An 18,961-nucleotide genomic window follows, 5' to 3' on the forward strand; every position below is an offset into this window, starting at 1 on the left:
TACTCAGCGGGACAGGCAGCATCTCCAGGTGATGTTTCCGGTCGAGACCCTTCTTCAGACAGAGAGTCAGGGAAGCGGGTGACAAAAGATATGGGAGAGTAAGGTGTGAAAAGTACTGATCAAAGCAGACGATGATCAAGGAAATGTGGAATGGTTCGTTGTTAGCTGAGGGGAGGGTGGCCACGAGGCGTGGAATCAGTCACATTTCAGTCCGATTGACCAGGAGGACAGTGAAACTAGTCGGAGGATTAAGGTGGGGGAGGGACAGGAACTTGCAGTTCCAATCAGAGTTTCGAAAGGGATGGAGGTAGACCTGACTCACCCGCCCAGAGTGGAAGGAGACGACGGTGAGGGGTGTTTAAATTGTGCACTATTTTTGATACATGCAATCTAACAACATGGAGTCATAGAGAGAGTTGTGGAGTGATACAGCGTGCAAACATGCATAGAGTGATACAGCGTGGAAATAGGTCCTTCGGCCCAACTTGCCCACACCGCCCAACATGTCCCAGCTACAGTGTTCAAGAAGGAACTGCAGATGCTGGAAAATCGAAGGTACACAAAAATGCTGGAGAAACTCAGCGGGTGCAGCAGCATCTATGGAGCGAAGGAAATATGGATATTTCCTTCGCTCCATAGATGCTGCTGCACCCGCTGAGTTTCTCCAGCATTTTTGTGTACCTTCGATGTCCCAGATTCAGATTCAGATTCAGATTCAATTTTAATTGTCATTGTCAGTGTACAGTACAGAGACAACAAAATGCATTTAGCATCTCCCTTGAAGAGCGACATAGCAAACGATTTGAATAAAAAATAAATAATAAGTGGGGGGGGGGGGGGGGGGGGGGGGGGGGTGATTGGCAGTCACCGAGGTACGTTGTTTAGTAGAGTGACAGCCGCCGGAAAGAAGCTGTTCCTCGACCTGCTGGTTCGGCAACGGAGAGACCTGTAGCGCCTCCCGGATGGTAGGAGGGTAAACAGTCCATGGTTGGGGTGAGAGCAGTCCTTGGCGGGGACGCGCTTGCTTTGGACAGACTCAATGGAGGGGAGCGTGGAACCGGTGATGCGTTGGGCAATTTTCACCACCCTCTGCAATGCCTTCCGGTCGGAGACAGAACAGTTGCCATACCATACTGTGATGCAGTTGGTAAGGATGCTCTCGATGGTGCAGCGGTAGAAGTTCACCAGGATCTGAGGAGACAGATGGACCTTCTTCAGTCTCCTCAGGAAGAAGAGACGCTGATGAGCCTTCTTGATCAGAGTAGAGGTATTGTGGGTCCAAGAGAGGTCATCGGAGATGTTGACTCCCAGGAACCTGAAGCTAGTAACACGTTCCACCTCCGTCCCGTTAATGTGGATGGGGGTGTGTGTGCCACCTGAGTGTCCCAATATTGACTTGGGCGCAACAGGATTGATGCCCCAGTAATAACTAAGTGAACAACATTGTATCTGTACAGTACGGGGGGCTCGAATGTAATCATAGAGTCATGGAGTCGTAGGGCATAAAACCAGCCCAACACTGCCCACACCGGCCAACATGTCCCAGCTATACTGCCTTAATTTGACAAAAGGAAACAACGGACAATTTAGTCAACATTGAGTTATTGCTTGTTTTAGGGTATTTGAGATATGAGCTACACAACGGTGAACAAAATAAGTCTTCTCTGAGTACAATTTGGAAATATTTATACCAAGAGAATTAAGAAATTCCATCACAGAGAGCTGAACGAAAAAGACGTTTTCCTCATTGACAAGAAAACGCCTTTCTGTCAGTTCCTTTTGTCAAACTAGGGCAGTATACTGGTCCCACCTGACTGTGTTTGGCCCATATACCTTCAAGCCTGTCCTGTCCATGCATCTGCCGAACAGCTTCTTAAACATTGGGATAGTCCCTGCCTCAACTACCTCCTCTGGCATTTCGCTCCACAAACCCACCACCCTCTGTGCGAAAAAGTGACCCCTCAGGTTCCTGCACCTTAAACCTGTGCCCCCCTGGCCCTCGATTCACCTACTCAGGGCGGGCGACCCTGTTCATCTGCCAGGTCTGTTCCTCTCAGGATTTTACACAGTTTCTGAATATGCATTTGCTTTTTAGAAACATAGAAGCATAGAAAATAGGTGCAGGAGTAGGCCATTCGGCCCTTCGAACCTGCACCGCCATTCAATATGATCATGGCTGATCATCCAACTCAGTATCCTGTACCTGCCTTCTCTCCATACCCCCTGATCCCTTTAGCCACAAGGGCCACATCTGACTCCCTCTTATATATAGCCAATGAACTGGCCTCAACTGCTTTCTGTGGCAGAGAATTCCACAGATTCACCACTCTCTGTGTGAATATTTTTTTTTATCATCTGGGTCCGAAAAGACTTCCCCCTTATCCTTAATCTGTGACCCCTTGTTCTGGACTTCCCCAACATCGGGAACAATCTTCCTGCATCTAGCCTGTCCAACCCCTTAAGAATGTTGTACGTTTCTATAAGATCCTCCCTCAATCTTCTAAATTCTAGCGTGTACAAGCTGAGTCTATCCAGTCTTTCTTCATATGAAAGTCCCGCCATCCCAGGAATCAGTCTGGTGAACCTTCTCTGTACTCCCTCTATGGCAATAATGTCTTTCCTCAGATTAGGAGGCCAAAACTGTACGCAATACTCCAGGTGTGGTCTCACCAAGACCCTGTACAACAGGGTGCTGATGTGTGCTGATGATCAAATTGGACAACCTCCGTATACGTACATCGGTGGTAGAGTATGGTGTAGCCCGTGATGATCCCATTAGGCTGCCGGGGCGGAGTCCATTGCAACGTAATCGATTCCAGATCCGGTTGTCGAATCCTGAGGGAATCTGGTTTCCCAGGTACTACAAGAGAAATTGGACAGAAAAGTTAATCACCAGAGACGTGACACTGTGAGCAATTTTGGGCACTATATTTTAATTTTGTTTAAAGATACAGTGCGGAAACAGGCCCTTCGGCCCACCAGGTCTGGGCCGACCAGACATCCCCGCACATTAACACTATCCTACACACGCTAGGGACAATTTTTACATTTACCAAGCCAATTAACCTACAAACCTGAGGTGGACAAAAATGTTGGAGAAACTCACAGGGTGAGGCAGCATCTATGGAGCGAAGGAAATAGGCAACGTTTCGGGCCGAAATCCTTCTTCAGATAGATCAGGTGTTTAAGAAGGAACTGCAGATGCTGGAAAATCGAAGGTACACAAAAATGCTGGAGAAACTCAGCGGGTGCAGCAGCATCTATGGAGCTCCATAGGTGCTGCTGCACCTGCTGAGTTTCTCCGGCATTTTTGTGTACCTTCAGATTGATCAGGTCTGAAGAAGGGTTTCGGCCCGAACCGTTGCCTATTTCCTTTGCTCTATAGATGTTGCCTCACCCGCTGAGTATCTCCAGCATTTTCGTCTACCTTCAATTTTCCAGCATCTGCAGTTCCCTCTTAAACAACCTACAAACCTGTACGGCTTTGGAGTGTGGGAGGAAACCGAAGATCTCGAGAATACCCATGCAGGTCATGGGGAGAACGTACAAACTCCGTACAGACGGAACCCGTAGGTGGGATCGAACCCGTGTCTCCGGCACTACATTCGCTGTAAGACAGCAACTCTACCGCTGCACCACCGTCACCGCCTTGAGGATGTATGTGCTGGTCTGTGGAGGGTCCAGAGGAGGCTTACGAGAACGTTCCAGGAAAGAGTAGGCTAACCTGTGATGAGCGTTCGTCGGCACTGGGCCTGTACTCACTGCAGTTTAGAAGAATGAGGGGGGACCTCATTGAAACTTAATGAATAGTGAAAGGCTTGGATAGAGTGGATGTGGAGAGGATGTTTCCACTAGTGGGAGTGTCTAGGGCGAGAGGTCATAGCCTCAGAACTAAAGGACGTTCTTTTAGGAAGGAGACGAGGAGAAATTTATTTCGTCAGAGGGTGGTGAATCTGTGGAACACTTTGCCACAGAAGGCTGTGGAGACCAAGTTAGTGGATATTTTTAAGGCAGAGATAGATAGATTTTTGATTAGTACGGGTGTCAGAGGTTATGGGGAGAAGGCAGGAAATGGGGATAGGAGGGAGAGATAGATCAGCTATAATTGAATGGCAGAGTAGATTTGATGGGCCGAATGGCCTAATTCTAGTCCTGTCACTTAGGACATGACTTATGACATCCAGAGACAGCTCCAAAAAGAGGGATCTTAACAGTTACCAACAAGCGATCAACAAGTTCAAAGTGGAACTAAACTCTCGTGTTGGATTAAATTGAACAATAAAACGTGGAAACGAGGACCGAGTCCACACCGACCATCGATCGCCCGTTCACACAAGTTCTATGTTATCCCACTATCACATCCACTTGCTACACGCAAGGAACAATTTTACGGAGGCCAAATAACCTGCAAACCGGCGAGAGACACGAGCTGGACTAACTCAGCGGCACGGGCAGCCTGTCTGGAGAGAACCTACAACCCTGCATGTCTTCAGGATGTGGGAGGAAACTGGAGCCTCTGAAGTCTACTCTATCTATCTCTCCCTCCTAACCCCATTCTCCTGCCATCTCCTCTTAACCTCTGACACCTGTACAAATCAAGAATCTATCTATCTCAGCCTTAAAAATATCCATTGACTTGGCCTCCACAGCTCCCCGTGGCAATGAATTCCACAGATTCACCACCCTCTGACTAAAGGCATTCGGGTTTCGGCTTATTTTGCCTATTTTGTTGCCTATTTCCTTCGCTCCATAGATGCTGCTGCACCCGCTGAGTTTCTCCAGCACATTTGTCTACCTTCATTCCTCCTTATCTCCTTTCTAAAGGAAGGGCCTTTAATTCGGAAGCCCTGACCTGCTGGTCTGGATGTTTGGCTGGTAGATCTGCTGCACTAGTCAAGATCTATCTTCAGCGTCTACCTTTGGAGTGTGCAGTTCCTTCCTGCAGAGAGTAAGAGTTGGTTGGGCTGCCGGGCCGAGTTGCCACCTACCTCCCTCCGTGGTGTTCATGGCAAACACCTCACTCCAGCCGCCGGCACCCCTGCCGTTGACGGCGGCCACTTGGAACTTGTAGACGCTGTACGGTTGCAGTTCCGATACCACGGCGCGCGACCGCCGGTTCTGGGAGTCCATCACCTTCATGCGTGACTTGTACCGGCTGGTCTTCAGCAGACTACCCTCGTTCCAGTACTGAATCTGTGTACGGGAAGACACCCAGTTAGATTTCTCCGATAGGTTGGACCCTGGCCAATATTCACTGGAATTTAGAAGGACGAGCGGGAATTTCTTATAGAAACATGTAAAATTCCTAAGGGATTGGACAGGGTAGATGCAGGAAATATGTTCCCCATATTGGGGGAGCCCAGAACCAGGGGTCACTGTGTAAGAATAAGGGGTTGGCCATTTAGGAGTGAAATGAGAAAAAAAAATGTTTTTCACCCAGGGAGTTGTGAATCTGTGGGATTTCCTGCCTGTGGATGCCAATTCACTGGATGTTTTCAAGAGAGAGTTAGATATAGCTCTAATGGAATCAAGAGATATGGGGAGAAAGCAAGAGTGAGGTACTGATTTTGGATGATCAGCCATGATCATATTGAATGGCGGTGCTGGCTCGAAGGGCCAAATGGACTCCTCCTGCACCTATTTTCTATGGTTCTATGTAACTCGGCGGGTCAGGCAGCATCCCTGGAGAAAGTAGATAAAGTCATAGTCACAGAGCGATACAGCGCGGAAATAGGTCCTTCGGCCCAACTTGCCCACACCGGGCCAACATGTCCCAGCTACATTAGTCCCACCTGCCCGTGTTTGGCTCAATGGAGGAGGCCCAGGACAGAAAGATCAGTATGGAAATGGGGAGTTAATGTGATTAGCAACCAGGAGACCCAATAGGCCTTGGTGCAAATGTTCAACAAAATGGCTGCCGAGTCTACGCTTGGTCTTGCCGGTGTTCTGGAGAACACCCCTGGAACGTTGGATGCAGTAGATGAGGTGAGAGGAGATGCACATGAACCTCTGTCTCACCTGGAAAGACTAGTTCGAGGCACTTGCTTTCTTTGAGGAGTTTGCAGCACAAAACTCCTTGTTCACTTGGCTTTTGATGGTTGAGTTGTACTGGCAGTAATATTCAACGCTAGAACCAGGAGTGCAGTGTAGGTTCACGAGGTAAATTCCAGGGATGGCGGGACTGTCATATGTTGAAAGAATGGAGCGACTGGGCTTGTATACACTGGAACTTAGATGGATGAGAGGGTATCTCATTGAAACATGTAGGATTATTAAGGGATAGGACACGCTAGAGGCAGGAAAATGTTCCCGATGTTGGGGGAGTCCAGGACCAGGGGCCACAGTTTAAGAATAAGGGGTAGGCCATTTAAAACGGAGATGAGGAAAAACGTTTTTACCCAGAGAGTTGTGAATCTGTGGAATTCTCTGCCTCAGAAAGCAGTGGAGGCCAATTCTCTGGATACTTTCAAGAGAGAGTTAGATAGGGCTCTTAAAAATAGCGGAGTCAGGGGATATGGGGAGAAGGGAGGAACGGGGTACTGGTTGTGGACGATCAGCCATGATCACAGTGAATGGCGCTGCTGGCTCGAAGGGCCGAATGGCCTACTCCTGCACCTGTTGTCTATTGTCATCCTACTACTTAAGATAGACACATAAAGTGCTGGAGTAAATCAACGGGACAGGCGGCATCTCTGGAGAAAAGGCACGGGTGGCGTTTCGGGTCGAGACCATCCGCTACTTACTCGATAGCCGATGAGATACCCCCGGATATTTTCTTGTGGTACTGCCCTCCACTGCAACAAAATGGCCGTGCTGTTGACGTACCTCCCGGACAAGCTCGTCGGGGCCGCGTTTGGATCTAAATGCAAGCACAAAACAGGTCAAAGTCCATGCCTCAAGGAACTTTAGATGCTAGACTTTGGAGATATAACAGGCCCTTCGGCCCACTGTGCCGGCGCTGACTAGCGTTTACCTCAAACACCAGCACTATCCTGCACACGAGGGGGCAATTTATAATTTTTACCAAAGCCAAATAACCTACAAACCCGTACGTCTTTGGAGTGTGGGAGGAGACCGGAGATATCGGGGAAAAAACCCACACAGGTCACGGGGAGAACGTACAAACTCCGTGCAGACAAGCACCGGTGGTCAGGATCGAACTCATGTCTCTGGCGCTGTGAGACAGTGGTTCTACCGCTGCGCCACTGTTAATACTCCAGGTTGTTGATTGTTCAGTAGTCAGGATCGAACCTGGGTAAATAAGGCAGCACTCTACCGCTGTGCCACCCTGCTCCCAGATGTCACTGGTCAGGCTGTATAGCCCAAGTACTCGAGAAGATAGGTCCCTATTTAAGCTCCCATACAAAATGCAGCACCTATGACCATTCAGCAATCACTCAGTATGGTACTGATGTACTAGCCTTGGCTATATGCATGGGCCTTTGTGATGAGATCTTAAATAACTCTTCTTCCCTCCCCCTCTTAAATATCCAGAGTTTAGATTAGTTTAGAGATACAGCGTGGAGACAGGCCCTTCGGCCCACCGGGTCCGCGCCGACCACCAATCCCACATTCACACTAGTTCTATCCTACACGCGAGGGACAATTTACAGAAGCCAATTAACCTACAAACCCGCATGTCTTTGGAGTGTGGGAGGAAACCGGAGCATCCGGGTAAAACGCACGCAGGTCACGGGGAGAACGTACAAACTCCGTACAGACAAGCACCCGTGGTCAGGATCGAACCTCTGTCTTTGGCACTGGAAGGCAGCAACGCTACCGCTGTGAGGTAGGGGCGGTGTTAACTGTGGTGAGTCTGAGGGCCCCACCCACCATGTCAGAAGATCCCCGCTTAAGTGTGCGCTCAGGGGGGGTCCAACGTAGAAAAAAGGTGCAGGAGTCGGCCATTGGGCCCTTCGAGCCGGCACTGCCGTTCAATATGATCATGGCTGATAGGTGATGAAGCACACACTTGTTCAACACAGAAGCAATTCCCAGACGGCTCCACCCGTATACACTTACATTCTTCGCCTGAGTATCCGATGATGACGTCTGGCTCGGGACCCAGGCCAAAATCGTTCACCACCTGCACTTTGATCTCGTAGGGGGTGAAGAGGGGTGTCGGAGAGACGACGTAATTGGACCTGGTCACCGTGACCGTTGACCATTCGCCGCCCACGTCCCGCTGCCTCCAGCTGACGATGTACCTGACGTTGAGATCACTGACCTGGGTAGCAGACAGCGGCTGGAAAACACAGCGAATGAAACCCAGGCGTGAACATTTGCAAGAGATCGGCAGAGCTGAACTCACCCGCGGACTGTCCTCGATCGGACTTTTGGAAAGGGATTGTCCCAACTTGCCGATTTTTTTCGGCGACTGCCGGCGTCGTATCAGGGTCGCCAAAAGATTTTGAACATTCCAAAATCCAGCGGCGACAAAAAAATTCTTGAGACCCTTGAAAAAACACCGCGTGTCATTCGTCATCACGTCGCAAATTTTTCGGTGACCTGATACGTCGTTCAATGATGCCGCCAAGAAAATCGCCAAGTACGGTGAAAATCGTCTCCTTACGCAACTTTTTTTGGTGATTTGCCAGTCATAGGTGGTCATAGGCCTAAAATTTTCAACATGTTGAAAATCCAACGGCGACCAGAACACTTTGGGCGACTACTCACGACCAAACAGGCCCATTAAGCCCACTCCACCATTCAATCACGGCTAATCTATCTTTCCCTCTCATTTTTCTGCCTTCTTCCCATAACCCCTGACACAAGAATCTGTCAATCTCTGATGTTAAATAATATCCATTGACTTGGCCTCCACAGCCTTCTGTAGCAATGAATTCCACAGATTCACCGCCCTCTGACACTGTGCGGCCCAAGTTGACGTGTTTCCTCCACTGGCTTCATAGCCCACTGGCAAAATGTGGAGCTTCTGTGCGGAAAACGGAACTCGTGGAAAACTGCACTTACTGTCCAGCTGATCTGCATGCTGGATTCCGATATTCCCGCCCCTCGGACATCAGTGGGATTCGTCTCAGGAGCTGGGAAACAAAGAGATGTTAGACTTCCTGAGCTTCCAAGAAGATAAGACGATGTGGGAATTTAGTTTAGTTTAGTTTAGAGCTGCAGCGTGGAAACAGGCCCACCGAGCCCGTGCAAACCAGAGATCCCCGCGCACTAACTCTATCCGACACACACCCGGGACAATTTTACATTTACATCGAGCCAATTAACCTACAAACCTGTACGTCTATGGAGCGTGGGAGGAAACCGAAGATGTCGGAGAAAACCCACGCAGTCACGGGGAGAACGTACACACTCCGTACAGACTAGCACCCATAGTCGGGATCACAGAAACATAGAAAATAGGTGCAGGAGGAGGCCATTCGGCCCTTCAAGCCAACACCACCATTCATTGTGATCATGGCTGATCGTCCCCTATCAATAACCTGTGCCTGCATTCTCCCCATATCCCTTGACTCCACTAGCCCCTAGAGCTCTATCTAACTCTCTCTTAAATCCTTCCAGTGACTTGGCCTCCACTGCCCTCTGTGGCAGGGAATTCCATAAATTCACAACTCTCTGGGTGAAAACGTTTTTTCTCACCTCAGTCTTAAATGACCTCCCTTTATTCTAAGACTGTGTGGCCCCTGGTTCTGGACTCGCCCAACATTGGGAACATTTTTCCTGCAACTAGCTTGTCCAGTCCTTTTATAATTTTATATGTTTCTATAAGATGCCCCCTCATCCTTCGAACCCGGGATCGAACCCGGGTCTCTGGCGCTGTAAGGCATCAACTCTACCGCTGCGCCACCGTGCCTTCCAGGAATTCGCTGGTTATCTCCAAAATATTTCAGTGAGCAAAACCAGGAAGGAAAATGATCGCAGCTTGAATAAAACCCCTGCAGCTTCTCTCATTTTATTCCGCATTGTTATATATAACACAGAAGTCCGCGGAATAGACTGTGTGGCAGTTAAGAGTTATTTCATTTCACCTTAAGAACACAGAACATAACCGCACAAGGACAGGCCCTTCGGCCCACAATGTCTGTGCCGAACATGATGCCGAGATAAAGTAATCTCCTCTGCCTGCATGTGAACCATATCTCTACATAGTCCCTACATAGTCCCTACGTAGGCGGCGCGACTCTCGTCAGCAGCGGCCTCTGCAGCCCGTCCGCATTTTTATTATTTTTTGTCTATGTTTCTATGTAGTTTTTTGTTATTTTTTTGTTGGGGTGTGTGTGTGGGGGGGGGGGGGTGGGGTGTGGGGTGGGAGGGAGGGGGTAACTTTTAAATCTCTCCCTGCACGGGAGACCCGACCTTTTATTTGTCGGGTCTCCGTTGTCGTTGGGGCTGCAACGAGGAGCGGCCTCCAACAGGAGAAGACCGGGGACTCTGGTGCCGACGACTCACCTCACCGTCGCGGAGCTGGCCGAGTCCGGAGCGGGTGGAGCGGTGGTGGAGCGCTGCTGCTGCTGCTGCTGCGGCCCGACCTCCGGAGATTCGGAGGCTGCAACTGCGGGTCTGGCGGACGGCGGCACCGGGAGCCCGCGGGTCCCTGGAGGGAGACCGCTTTTCAGGGCTCCTGCAACGGAGACTTCTCCCGCCCGAGTTGCGGGGTTGAAGAGCTCCTGGAGCGGGGCCTGTCAGCACCGCCCCGCGCGGCTTGGAATGGCCACGGGACTCTGCGAGCGCACGCCGGGGGCTCTAACACCAAGACCCTGTGTGCGACCTTGCACCACCCGGCGTGGCTTTAATGGCCGCGGGACAATCGCCATCGCCAGCCGGGGGCTTTGACTTTGACTCCGACATTGGGGGGGGGGGGGGGGGGGAGAGTGCAGTGGAGAGATAAGTTTTTTTGGCCTTCCATCACAGTGATGTGATGGATGTTTATGTAAATTATGTTGTGTCTTGGGTCTATTTGTTTGTAATGTATGGCTGCAGAAACAGCATTTCGTTTGGACCTTAAGGGGTCAAATGACAATTAAATTGAATCTTGAATCTTGAATCTTGAATCTTGAATATCCATGCACCTATCTAAACGCCTCTTGAACACCACTATTGTATCTGCCTCCATCACCACTCCTGGCAGCACGCTCCGGGCACCCACCACCCTCTGTGCATGAAACTCTTCTCTCTTAAAATTTGTCGCTCACACTCAAAGCTACTCCCTCTGGTCTTTGACATTCCAACCCTGGAACAAGGTTCTGACTGACCACCCAATGTACGACTGGTGCACCCTCAGTGGCCCTATGTACCTTTGTGTATACAACAATCAGGTCTCACCTCAACCTCCGGCGCTTCAGAGAAAACAGTTATCTGACCTCTGTTGGGGGAGTCCAGAACCAGGGGCCACGGTTTAAGAATAAGGGGTCAGCCGTTTAGAACGGAGACCAGGAAAAACCTTTTTCACACAGAGAGTTGTGAGTCTGTGGAATTCTCTGCCTCGGAGGGCGGTGGAGGCCGGTTCTCTGAATGCTTTCAAGAGAGAGCTAGATAGGGCTCTTAAAGATAGTGGAGTCAAGGGATATGGGGAGAAGGCAGGAATGGGGTACTGATTCTGGATGATCAGCCATGATTACATTCAATGGCGGTGCTGGCTCGAAGGGCCGAATGGCCTCCTCCTGCACCTATTGTCTATTGTCTGTGGTCTCTCCATGTAGCTAATACTGTCATACCCATAATGTTTGGTCTATTTTATGGACATGGTGTATCATACGGACTATCGACCGGGGACAGGACATAATCAAATGAAATCTCCAGATATGCATCCAAGCAGTGTTGCCACCTTCGCCAGGCAGGTATAAAGGTTATTGATCTCAACATGTCTCCTCAGGGATGAGGAGATGGCACAATGGGACGACAGATGGCACAATGGGCTAAGTGTTCGGCTGGCGACTGGAAGGTAGCCGGTTCGAATCCCGCTTGGAGTGCATACTGTCGTTGTGTCCTTGGGGCAAGACACTTCACCCACCTTTGCCTGTGTGTAAATGTAATGTAATTATGTGAAGCACTTTGGGGTCAATGCAAGTTGACTAAAAATGTGCTATATAAATAAGATTATTATTATTATTATTATTATTAAGAGGGATGGAGTTCCCATCTCAGCCACATCCATGCATGGTCTATCAGAAAGGACCAGGGTAAGAAGTCTGGTTCCAAAGTGGAGGTGGTCCCACCATGGATCTTCTTTGATACATAGTGGGTAGAGACATGCAGCGTGGAAACAGGCCCTTCTGCCCAACCTATCCACACCGACCAACATGCCCCATCTACACCAGTCCCGCCTGCCTGCATTTAGCCCATATCCCTCTAAACCTGTCCTATCTACAGTATGTATTTGCCTAAATGTTTCTTAAGCGTCGTGATGCCTCAACTACCTCCTCCGGCAGCTCGTTCTATGCACCCACCGCCCTCAGAATGGCCAAGTACTCTGGGGTCCATTGTTAACTGTATAGATAGAGTCATAGCATCCAACAGCGTAGAAACAGGTAATTTGGGCTAATTTGCCCCACACCGACCAACGTGTCCCATCTTCACTAGTCCCACCTACCCTGGTGTGGGCCATATCCCTCTAACCCTGTTCTGTCCACGCACCGGTCTAAATATTTCTTAAGCACTCTGATGGTACCTGCCTCAATTACCTCCTCTGGCAGCACGTTCCACCCTTTGTGTAAAAAAAGTTGCCCCTCAGGATCCGATGAAACCTTTTGCCCCTCACCCTAAACCTATATCCTCTGGTTCTCGATTCCCCTGCTCTGGGTAAAAGATTCTGCGCATTTACCCAATCTGGGTAAAATGAAATGCCGAGGCAAGTAACTCTGAAGCCAAAATAATTTGCTAAATGGTATAAAGGGAAGCAATTGATTAAGGATGTAAAGGACTGCATGTTAATGCACCCATCTATTGTGGAGTGTTGGTCTGAAGGTTGGGCCTGATTTTTGACATGATATTGTTCGGCCTTTAGGACATTGCCAGCAGAACCAAGAGCGGAACTCGCTATCAAAACATGGAGGGGACGGGGGACACCATTGTCTGATGGCCACAAACGCATGCGCACACTCACACACACGCATGAGGCTTCGGAGGCTCAATCCAGCGCTAAAAGCGGAGATTTTTAAATCGGGATCACAAAAACTTGGGGGGGATGTCCCCCACCTCTCAAAACATGGGGGGGACGTGTCCCCTCTGGCCCCCCCCCAGGTTTTCCGCCCCTGACTACAGAACAGTGATGGAAAGGTTCAGGATAGGACCGTTACCTGCTCCGGTCGTCTGATACCGTTCCGAGGGGAGACTAGGGGCACCTTCGCCCACTTCGTTCACCGCGATGACCCGGAACTGGTAGTTGACGTACGGAGCGAGCTGCAACACTGCCGAGTTGATGTTTCCCGGGATCCTGGTTAAATTGTGCCACTTTCTGGGCTCGAACCTGTTTTCCTCGTACTGCACAATGAACTCTGCGAAGAGAGGGCGACAAATCCGTCAACGTTTCTCGACTCGTTTTGTTTTCAGTTTGGAGATGCGGCAGGGAAACGGGCCCTTCGGCCCATCGAGAGAACCAAGACGGAACCGGAATCAGGCAGGAGGGGGTGGGGGGGGGATACACCAAGAACAAAAGAGGACCATTTGGGATGACATTGAATACTTTTGTAACCATGGCGATGCCCTTCGCATAGCGACTCTTTGCATACCTTGTGATACAAAGAACCTCACCGTGACATGCCACATGTGACAATAAAGTATCAATCAATCACACCACCCATCGATAAACCATTCATACTAGTGACTATAATAAGATTATTAGTTATACACAAAAAGCTGGAGTAACTCAGCGGAACAGGCAGCATCTCTGGAGAGAAGGAATCGGTGACGTCTTGGGTTGACCCGAGATGTCACCCATTCCTTCTCTCCAGAGATGCTGCCTGTCCCGCTGAGTTACTCCAGCTTTTTGTGTCCGTCTTCGGTTTGATCCAGCAACTGCAGTTCCTTCTTACAGGATATTAGTTTAGTTTAGTTTAGAGACGCTGTGCGGAAACAGGCCCTTTGGCCCACCTAGCCCGCACCGACTCGCGATCACCCTGTATGTTAGCACAATCCTTCAAACTAGGGACATTTTTTACAGAAGCCAGTTGACCCACCCACCTGTACAAAATTCTTAAGGGGTTGGACAGGCTAGATGCAGGAAGATTGTTCCCAATGTTGGGGAAGTCCAGAACAAGGGGTCACAGTTTAAGGATAAGAGGGAAATCTTTTAGGACCGAGATGAGAAAAACATTTTTCACACGGAGAGTGGTGAATCTGTGGAACTCTCTGCCACAGAAGGTAGTTGAGGCCAGTTCATTGGCTATATTTAAGAGGAAGTTAGATGTGGCCCTTGTGGCTAAAGGGATCAGGGGGTATGGAGAGAAGGCGGGTACAGGATACTGAGTTGGGTGATCAGCCATGATCATATTGAATGGCGGTGCAGGCTCGAAGGGCTGAATGGCCTACTCCTGCACCTATTTTCTATGTTTCTATGCACCTTAGGAAAGTGGGAAGAGATCGGAGTACCCGGAGAAAACACAATCAGGTCATGGGGAGAATGTACAGACTGCGTACAGACAAGCAGCTGTAATCAGGATCGAACTTGGTTCACTGGTGCTGTAAGGCAGCAACTCCACCAGTGAGCCACTGTGCCGCACCTATCCATATACCCGTCCAAATGGTTCTAGTTGCTATTCTCTCATCAATATAATCCATGTTGAATCTCATTTTCATCTTACCAAGTTAGCTCTTGACTTCCCAATAATTTATTTTAAGAGGGTGGCGAATCTGTGGAATTCTTTGCCACAGAAGGCCGTGGAGGCTGTCAGTTGACAGTTTTAAGGGGGAGATAGATAGAATTTGATTAGTACAGGTGTCGGGGGTTAAGGGGAGAAGGCAGGAGAATGGGGTTGAGAGGAAAAGATAGATCAGACATGATTGAATGGCGGCATAGGCTTGATGGGCTGAATGGTCTAATTCTGCTTCTATCACCTACGAACTTATGAGACATTGCAAGTATGTACAGCTTAAAGGGCCTGTCCCACTTACGCGATGTTACGCAACATGTCGCGGGGTGACGCCTGTTTGGTTGTGTGTAGCCGCCCAAAGGGTCGTACCTTTTTCTGGCCGCCGTTGCATTTTCAACATTTTGAAAATTTTCGGCGACCTGCCGCGACTATGACGGGTGCCGGCAAGCCGCGGAAAAAATCGGGTAAGCGGGGCAGGCCCTTTAGTCTTTTCCTTGGTCACCTTGACGAGCCAACATTGGGTACCAAATGCGAGGACCAAATTAAATCAATGGCGCATCTCGTTCAAGGCAGAGGCTGTTTCCGTACCTGTGATTGGGCTGTTGTTGTCATCGCCAGGAATCCAGGTCAACCTAATGCTGCGATCTTCTGGGTCCGTTAGTTCCAGGTCTCGAGGAGGCGCAGGGCGGTCTACAATGTCGAAAAATGCAACTAATACATCTCTCTGAATCGCCCCCTCACAATCCACCCTCGAACGTAATAGTGGGAAATGCGACCATGCCAACAAAACCAAAGGAACTCAAAGATCAAAACAATGAAACCGACCTCCCTTCCACCGACTCCATTTATATCTCCCTGCTGCCTCGGCATTTACACAAATGCTTACCTCTTACCTGTCCCCGTGTATACATACAGTCAATGCCACTTAAGAGAATAACATTATTTAGGTCATTTGATTAGCCCCATGTTCCTTCCACCTTTTGCAGACCATTTTATTTTGGAAGGCACTAAAATACAATGCGGTGAGTGCCTTAGTGGTTAGAGGGGATAGCATTGCCCTGGGATTTGTATTAGAAAGAAGGTCCCAGCATGCATGTTATACCACAAGTTCTGTATCTGGGAATATTACTGTGGTTAATGCTTTTACGTTTTAATCGGCCTTTGCTGGAGTTTTTCTTGCACTGATTCAATACTGTATCTGTACACTGTGGATGGCTCGATTGTAATCATGTGTATAGTCTTTTCGCTGACTTGAGAGCATGCAACAAAAAGCTTTTCACTGTACCTCAGTACACATGACAATAATAAGCTAACCTGAACAGTCCAAAAAAGTAAAACTGGGGTGCTGATCATCGGAGGTTTTAAGAGTAAACCCAGGATAATAAACCCCCGTCTATATATATTTATCGGGATGCATCACAGCTTGGTTTGGGAACAGCTCCATCCAAGTCCACAAGAAATTGCAGCAAATTGTAGACGCTGCCCAGACCATCACACAAACCGACCTCCCTTCTATTGGCTCCTCACGCTGCCTCGGCAAGGCCAGCAGCACGATCAAGGACAAGTCGCACCCTGGCCACTCCCTCTTCTCCCCTCTCCCATCAGGCAAAAGGTATAGACGTGTGAAAACGCACACCTCCAGATTCAGGGACAGTTTCTTCCCAGCTGGGAGGTGGCCTTGCTCCCTCCCCGCCCCCTCCCCTTCCCTCTCTCCCACTAACCTACTGTCTCCCCCTCTTCCTTTCTTTCCCCCATCCCGACATCAGTCTGAAGAAGGGCCTCGACCCAAAACGTCGCTTAATTCTTATCTCCATAGATGCTGCCTGTCCCGCTGAGTTCCTCCAGCATTTTCTGTCTACCTTCGATTTTTTTTTCCAGCATCTGCAGTTCTTTCTTAAAGACTGCGGGGAATATGGTGTCTGGTAAGGGAATGGTGTTAGACCACACGTGACCCCTGAAACCGTGGAACAGGTTTGAGAATGACGTCGCCAGCCGCAAGTTGTTAACGGGTTTGAGGTAGTTAGTAAGCAGATTACCTTTAAGTACAGCAGCAAGCGGGGTAATGTGGGTGGAGGGAACAACTGTGAAGGTAAGAGGAAGGTTGAGACAGTTTAGTTTCCACATTGATCACACAGTTACATTAAAATAAAGATCACAGTTAGTTTTGAGGAATTACACTTAACCATCAAGAGATTTGTTGGATTGGACATATGGCAACAGACAAGGCGATTGGCGCTCAATGCATTGAAAACCTTATTGCCCCCGTTCCATCTTTTCCTGCCCTTTGATGCATTTAGTCAGACAGGTCCACCACCAATTTTCCGGTGGTCTCAGTTCCAGAGTCTTGCCGGGTTATCCATTTTGCCGGACGAACAGAGGTCACGGCCTCCGAAAGGAGTCCAACTTCCCTCCTGGGATAAATGATGTTCTATCATATCGGATCAGCACTTAAACTTCACAGTAGGACAGTGGAACAGATTAGAACCATTGTTCTGCAGAGATTAGAGTCATAGAGTGATACAGTGTGGAAACAGGCCCTTCGGCCCAACAGGTCCCAGTTACACTTGTCCCACCTGCCCTCATTTAGTCCATATCTCTCCAAACCTGTCCTATCCATGTACCTGTCTAACTGTTTCTTAAACGCTGGGATAGTCCCTGCCTCAACTACTTCCTCTGGCAGCTTGTCCCACACACCCACCACCCTCTGTGTGAAAAAGTTACCCCTCGGATTCCTATTAAAACTTTCCCCCTTCACCTTAACCCTATGTCCTCTGGTTCTCGATTCACCTACTCTGGGCAAGAGACTCGGTGCATCTACCCGATCTATTCCTGTATGCAAAAAAAAAGAATCTTCACCGTATCAAAGCACACGGAGATACCGGCCCGCAAAGTCGGCCTTGGAGATCGGCTGTGGAAACGGATCTGCCAGCTTTGGCCGGGCCGAAGTTCCAGTGCCCCGGCGCAGGGGGCAAATTCAACCCGCCGGTCGGCTGCGGAAGTCCAGATGAGGTTGAGGTCGGCCACCTCGCCTGGTCTAGGCGCCATATTTGCGGGGGAACCTCCAGGGTGAGTTTTCAAGAGCGCTCTCGTAATTTTGTCCGGATTAAAGGAGGTGTCGGACCAACAGTTGGCGGAAAGTCCGTGGTGGACGTAGTTGGGAGTGTCTTATATTTTCACATGACACCGTAGGAAGACATTCGGCCCATTTAGACTATGCTGGAACATTATGGGAACAGGGGAGGTAATGGATGCAGTTATCTCATCTCATCTTCGCTGGTTATCTCATCTGCCGTTTCTCCCCGAAACTTCCGTCTGATCTCTATCCCGTGATACCCTTCAATAACCTTCCTTGCCAACCACAACTCACCACGTTTCATGTCGTCTGCAAACACTTGTTTAGTTTAGAGTGTGTGGAAATAGGACCTTCGGCCCACTATGCACAAGCACTATCCTACACACTAGGGACAATTTACAACCAAATTCAATTAACCTACAAACCTGTACGTCTTTTGAATGTGGGAGGAAACAGGAGCAACTGGGGAAAACCCACGCGGTCACGGGGAGAACGTTCAAACTCCATACAGACAGCAACCATTGTCGGGATCAAACCCGGGTCTCCGGCGCTGTAAGGCAGCAACTCTACCGCTGCGCTACCATGCCGCCAACAATGACACTTCTGAAATGGACCCATTCCTTACAGTAAAGACTTGAATTTTGATCGAACATAGGAAATTAATTCATCTTCAAAAATTTACTTATTTGCGCCATCGAATAGGGGAACTCGGGTGTTTTGAAATAAATAGCCTGCTTTAGTTAAACGTTGACCAAACTTAGAGCAGGCAATTCTGCGGGGTTATGTACTGGGGATTGAGTTAATGAGAGGAACCAGGAAACACGTGGAGAGGATGTGGAGAGGATCTTTTCACCAGTGGGAGAGTCCAGGAATAGAGGCCACAGCATCAGAATCAAAGGATGTTCCTTTAGGAAGGTGATGAGGAGGAATTTATTTAGTCAGAGGCTGGTGAACTGTGGAATTCGTTGCCACAGGAGGCTGTGGAGGCCAAGCCAATGGATATTTTTAAGGCAGAGATAGATAGATTCTTGATTAGTACGGGTGTCAGGGGTTATGAACTTGTGGACTGATGAAAGGAAGACATTGTTTTCATGTTGGGAGGCTGTGGCCA

The 18,961-nt window shown here is 49.2% G+C and overlaps 1 protein-coding gene across 10 annotated transcripts in view; it reads right to left on the bottom strand.

The window, feature by feature from the left end:
- Positions 1-18,961, bottom strand: part of nfasca (neurofascin homolog (chicken) a) — a 170,863-nt gene that overhangs the window by 48,605 nt on the left and 103,297 nt on the right. For 8 of the 10 annotated variants that reach the window (XM_055654885.1, XM_055654886.1, XM_055654884.1 and 5 more), the window contains 8 exons: positions 16,814-16,858; positions 15,366-15,467; positions 13,266-13,463; positions 8,974-9,044; positions 8,023-8,245; positions 6,744-6,859; positions 4,989-5,193; positions 2,738-2,860 (listed from right to left, as the gene is read on the bottom strand). In XM_055654885.1, coding sequence (XP_055510860.1) covers positions 2,738-2,860; positions 4,989-5,193; positions 6,744-6,859; positions 8,023-8,245; positions 8,974-9,044; positions 13,266-13,463; positions 15,366-15,467; positions 16,814-16,858 — 1,083 coding nt within the window. The remainder of the gene's footprint in view (positions 1-2,737; positions 2,861-4,988; positions 5,194-6,743; positions 6,860-8,022; positions 8,246-8,973; positions 9,045-13,265; positions 13,464-15,365; positions 15,468-16,813; positions 16,859-18,961) is intronic. The other 2 variants (XM_055654887.1, XM_055654889.1) reach the window with 1 other exon arrangement.

This window comes from Leucoraja erinacea, chromosome 24 (genome assembly GCF_028641065.1).
Source record: "Leucoraja erinacea ecotype New England chromosome 24, Leri_hhj_1, whole genome shotgun sequence".
NCBI classification, from domain to species: domain Eukaryota; kingdom Metazoa; phylum Chordata; class Chondrichthyes; order Rajiformes; family Rajidae; genus Leucoraja; species Leucoraja erinaceus.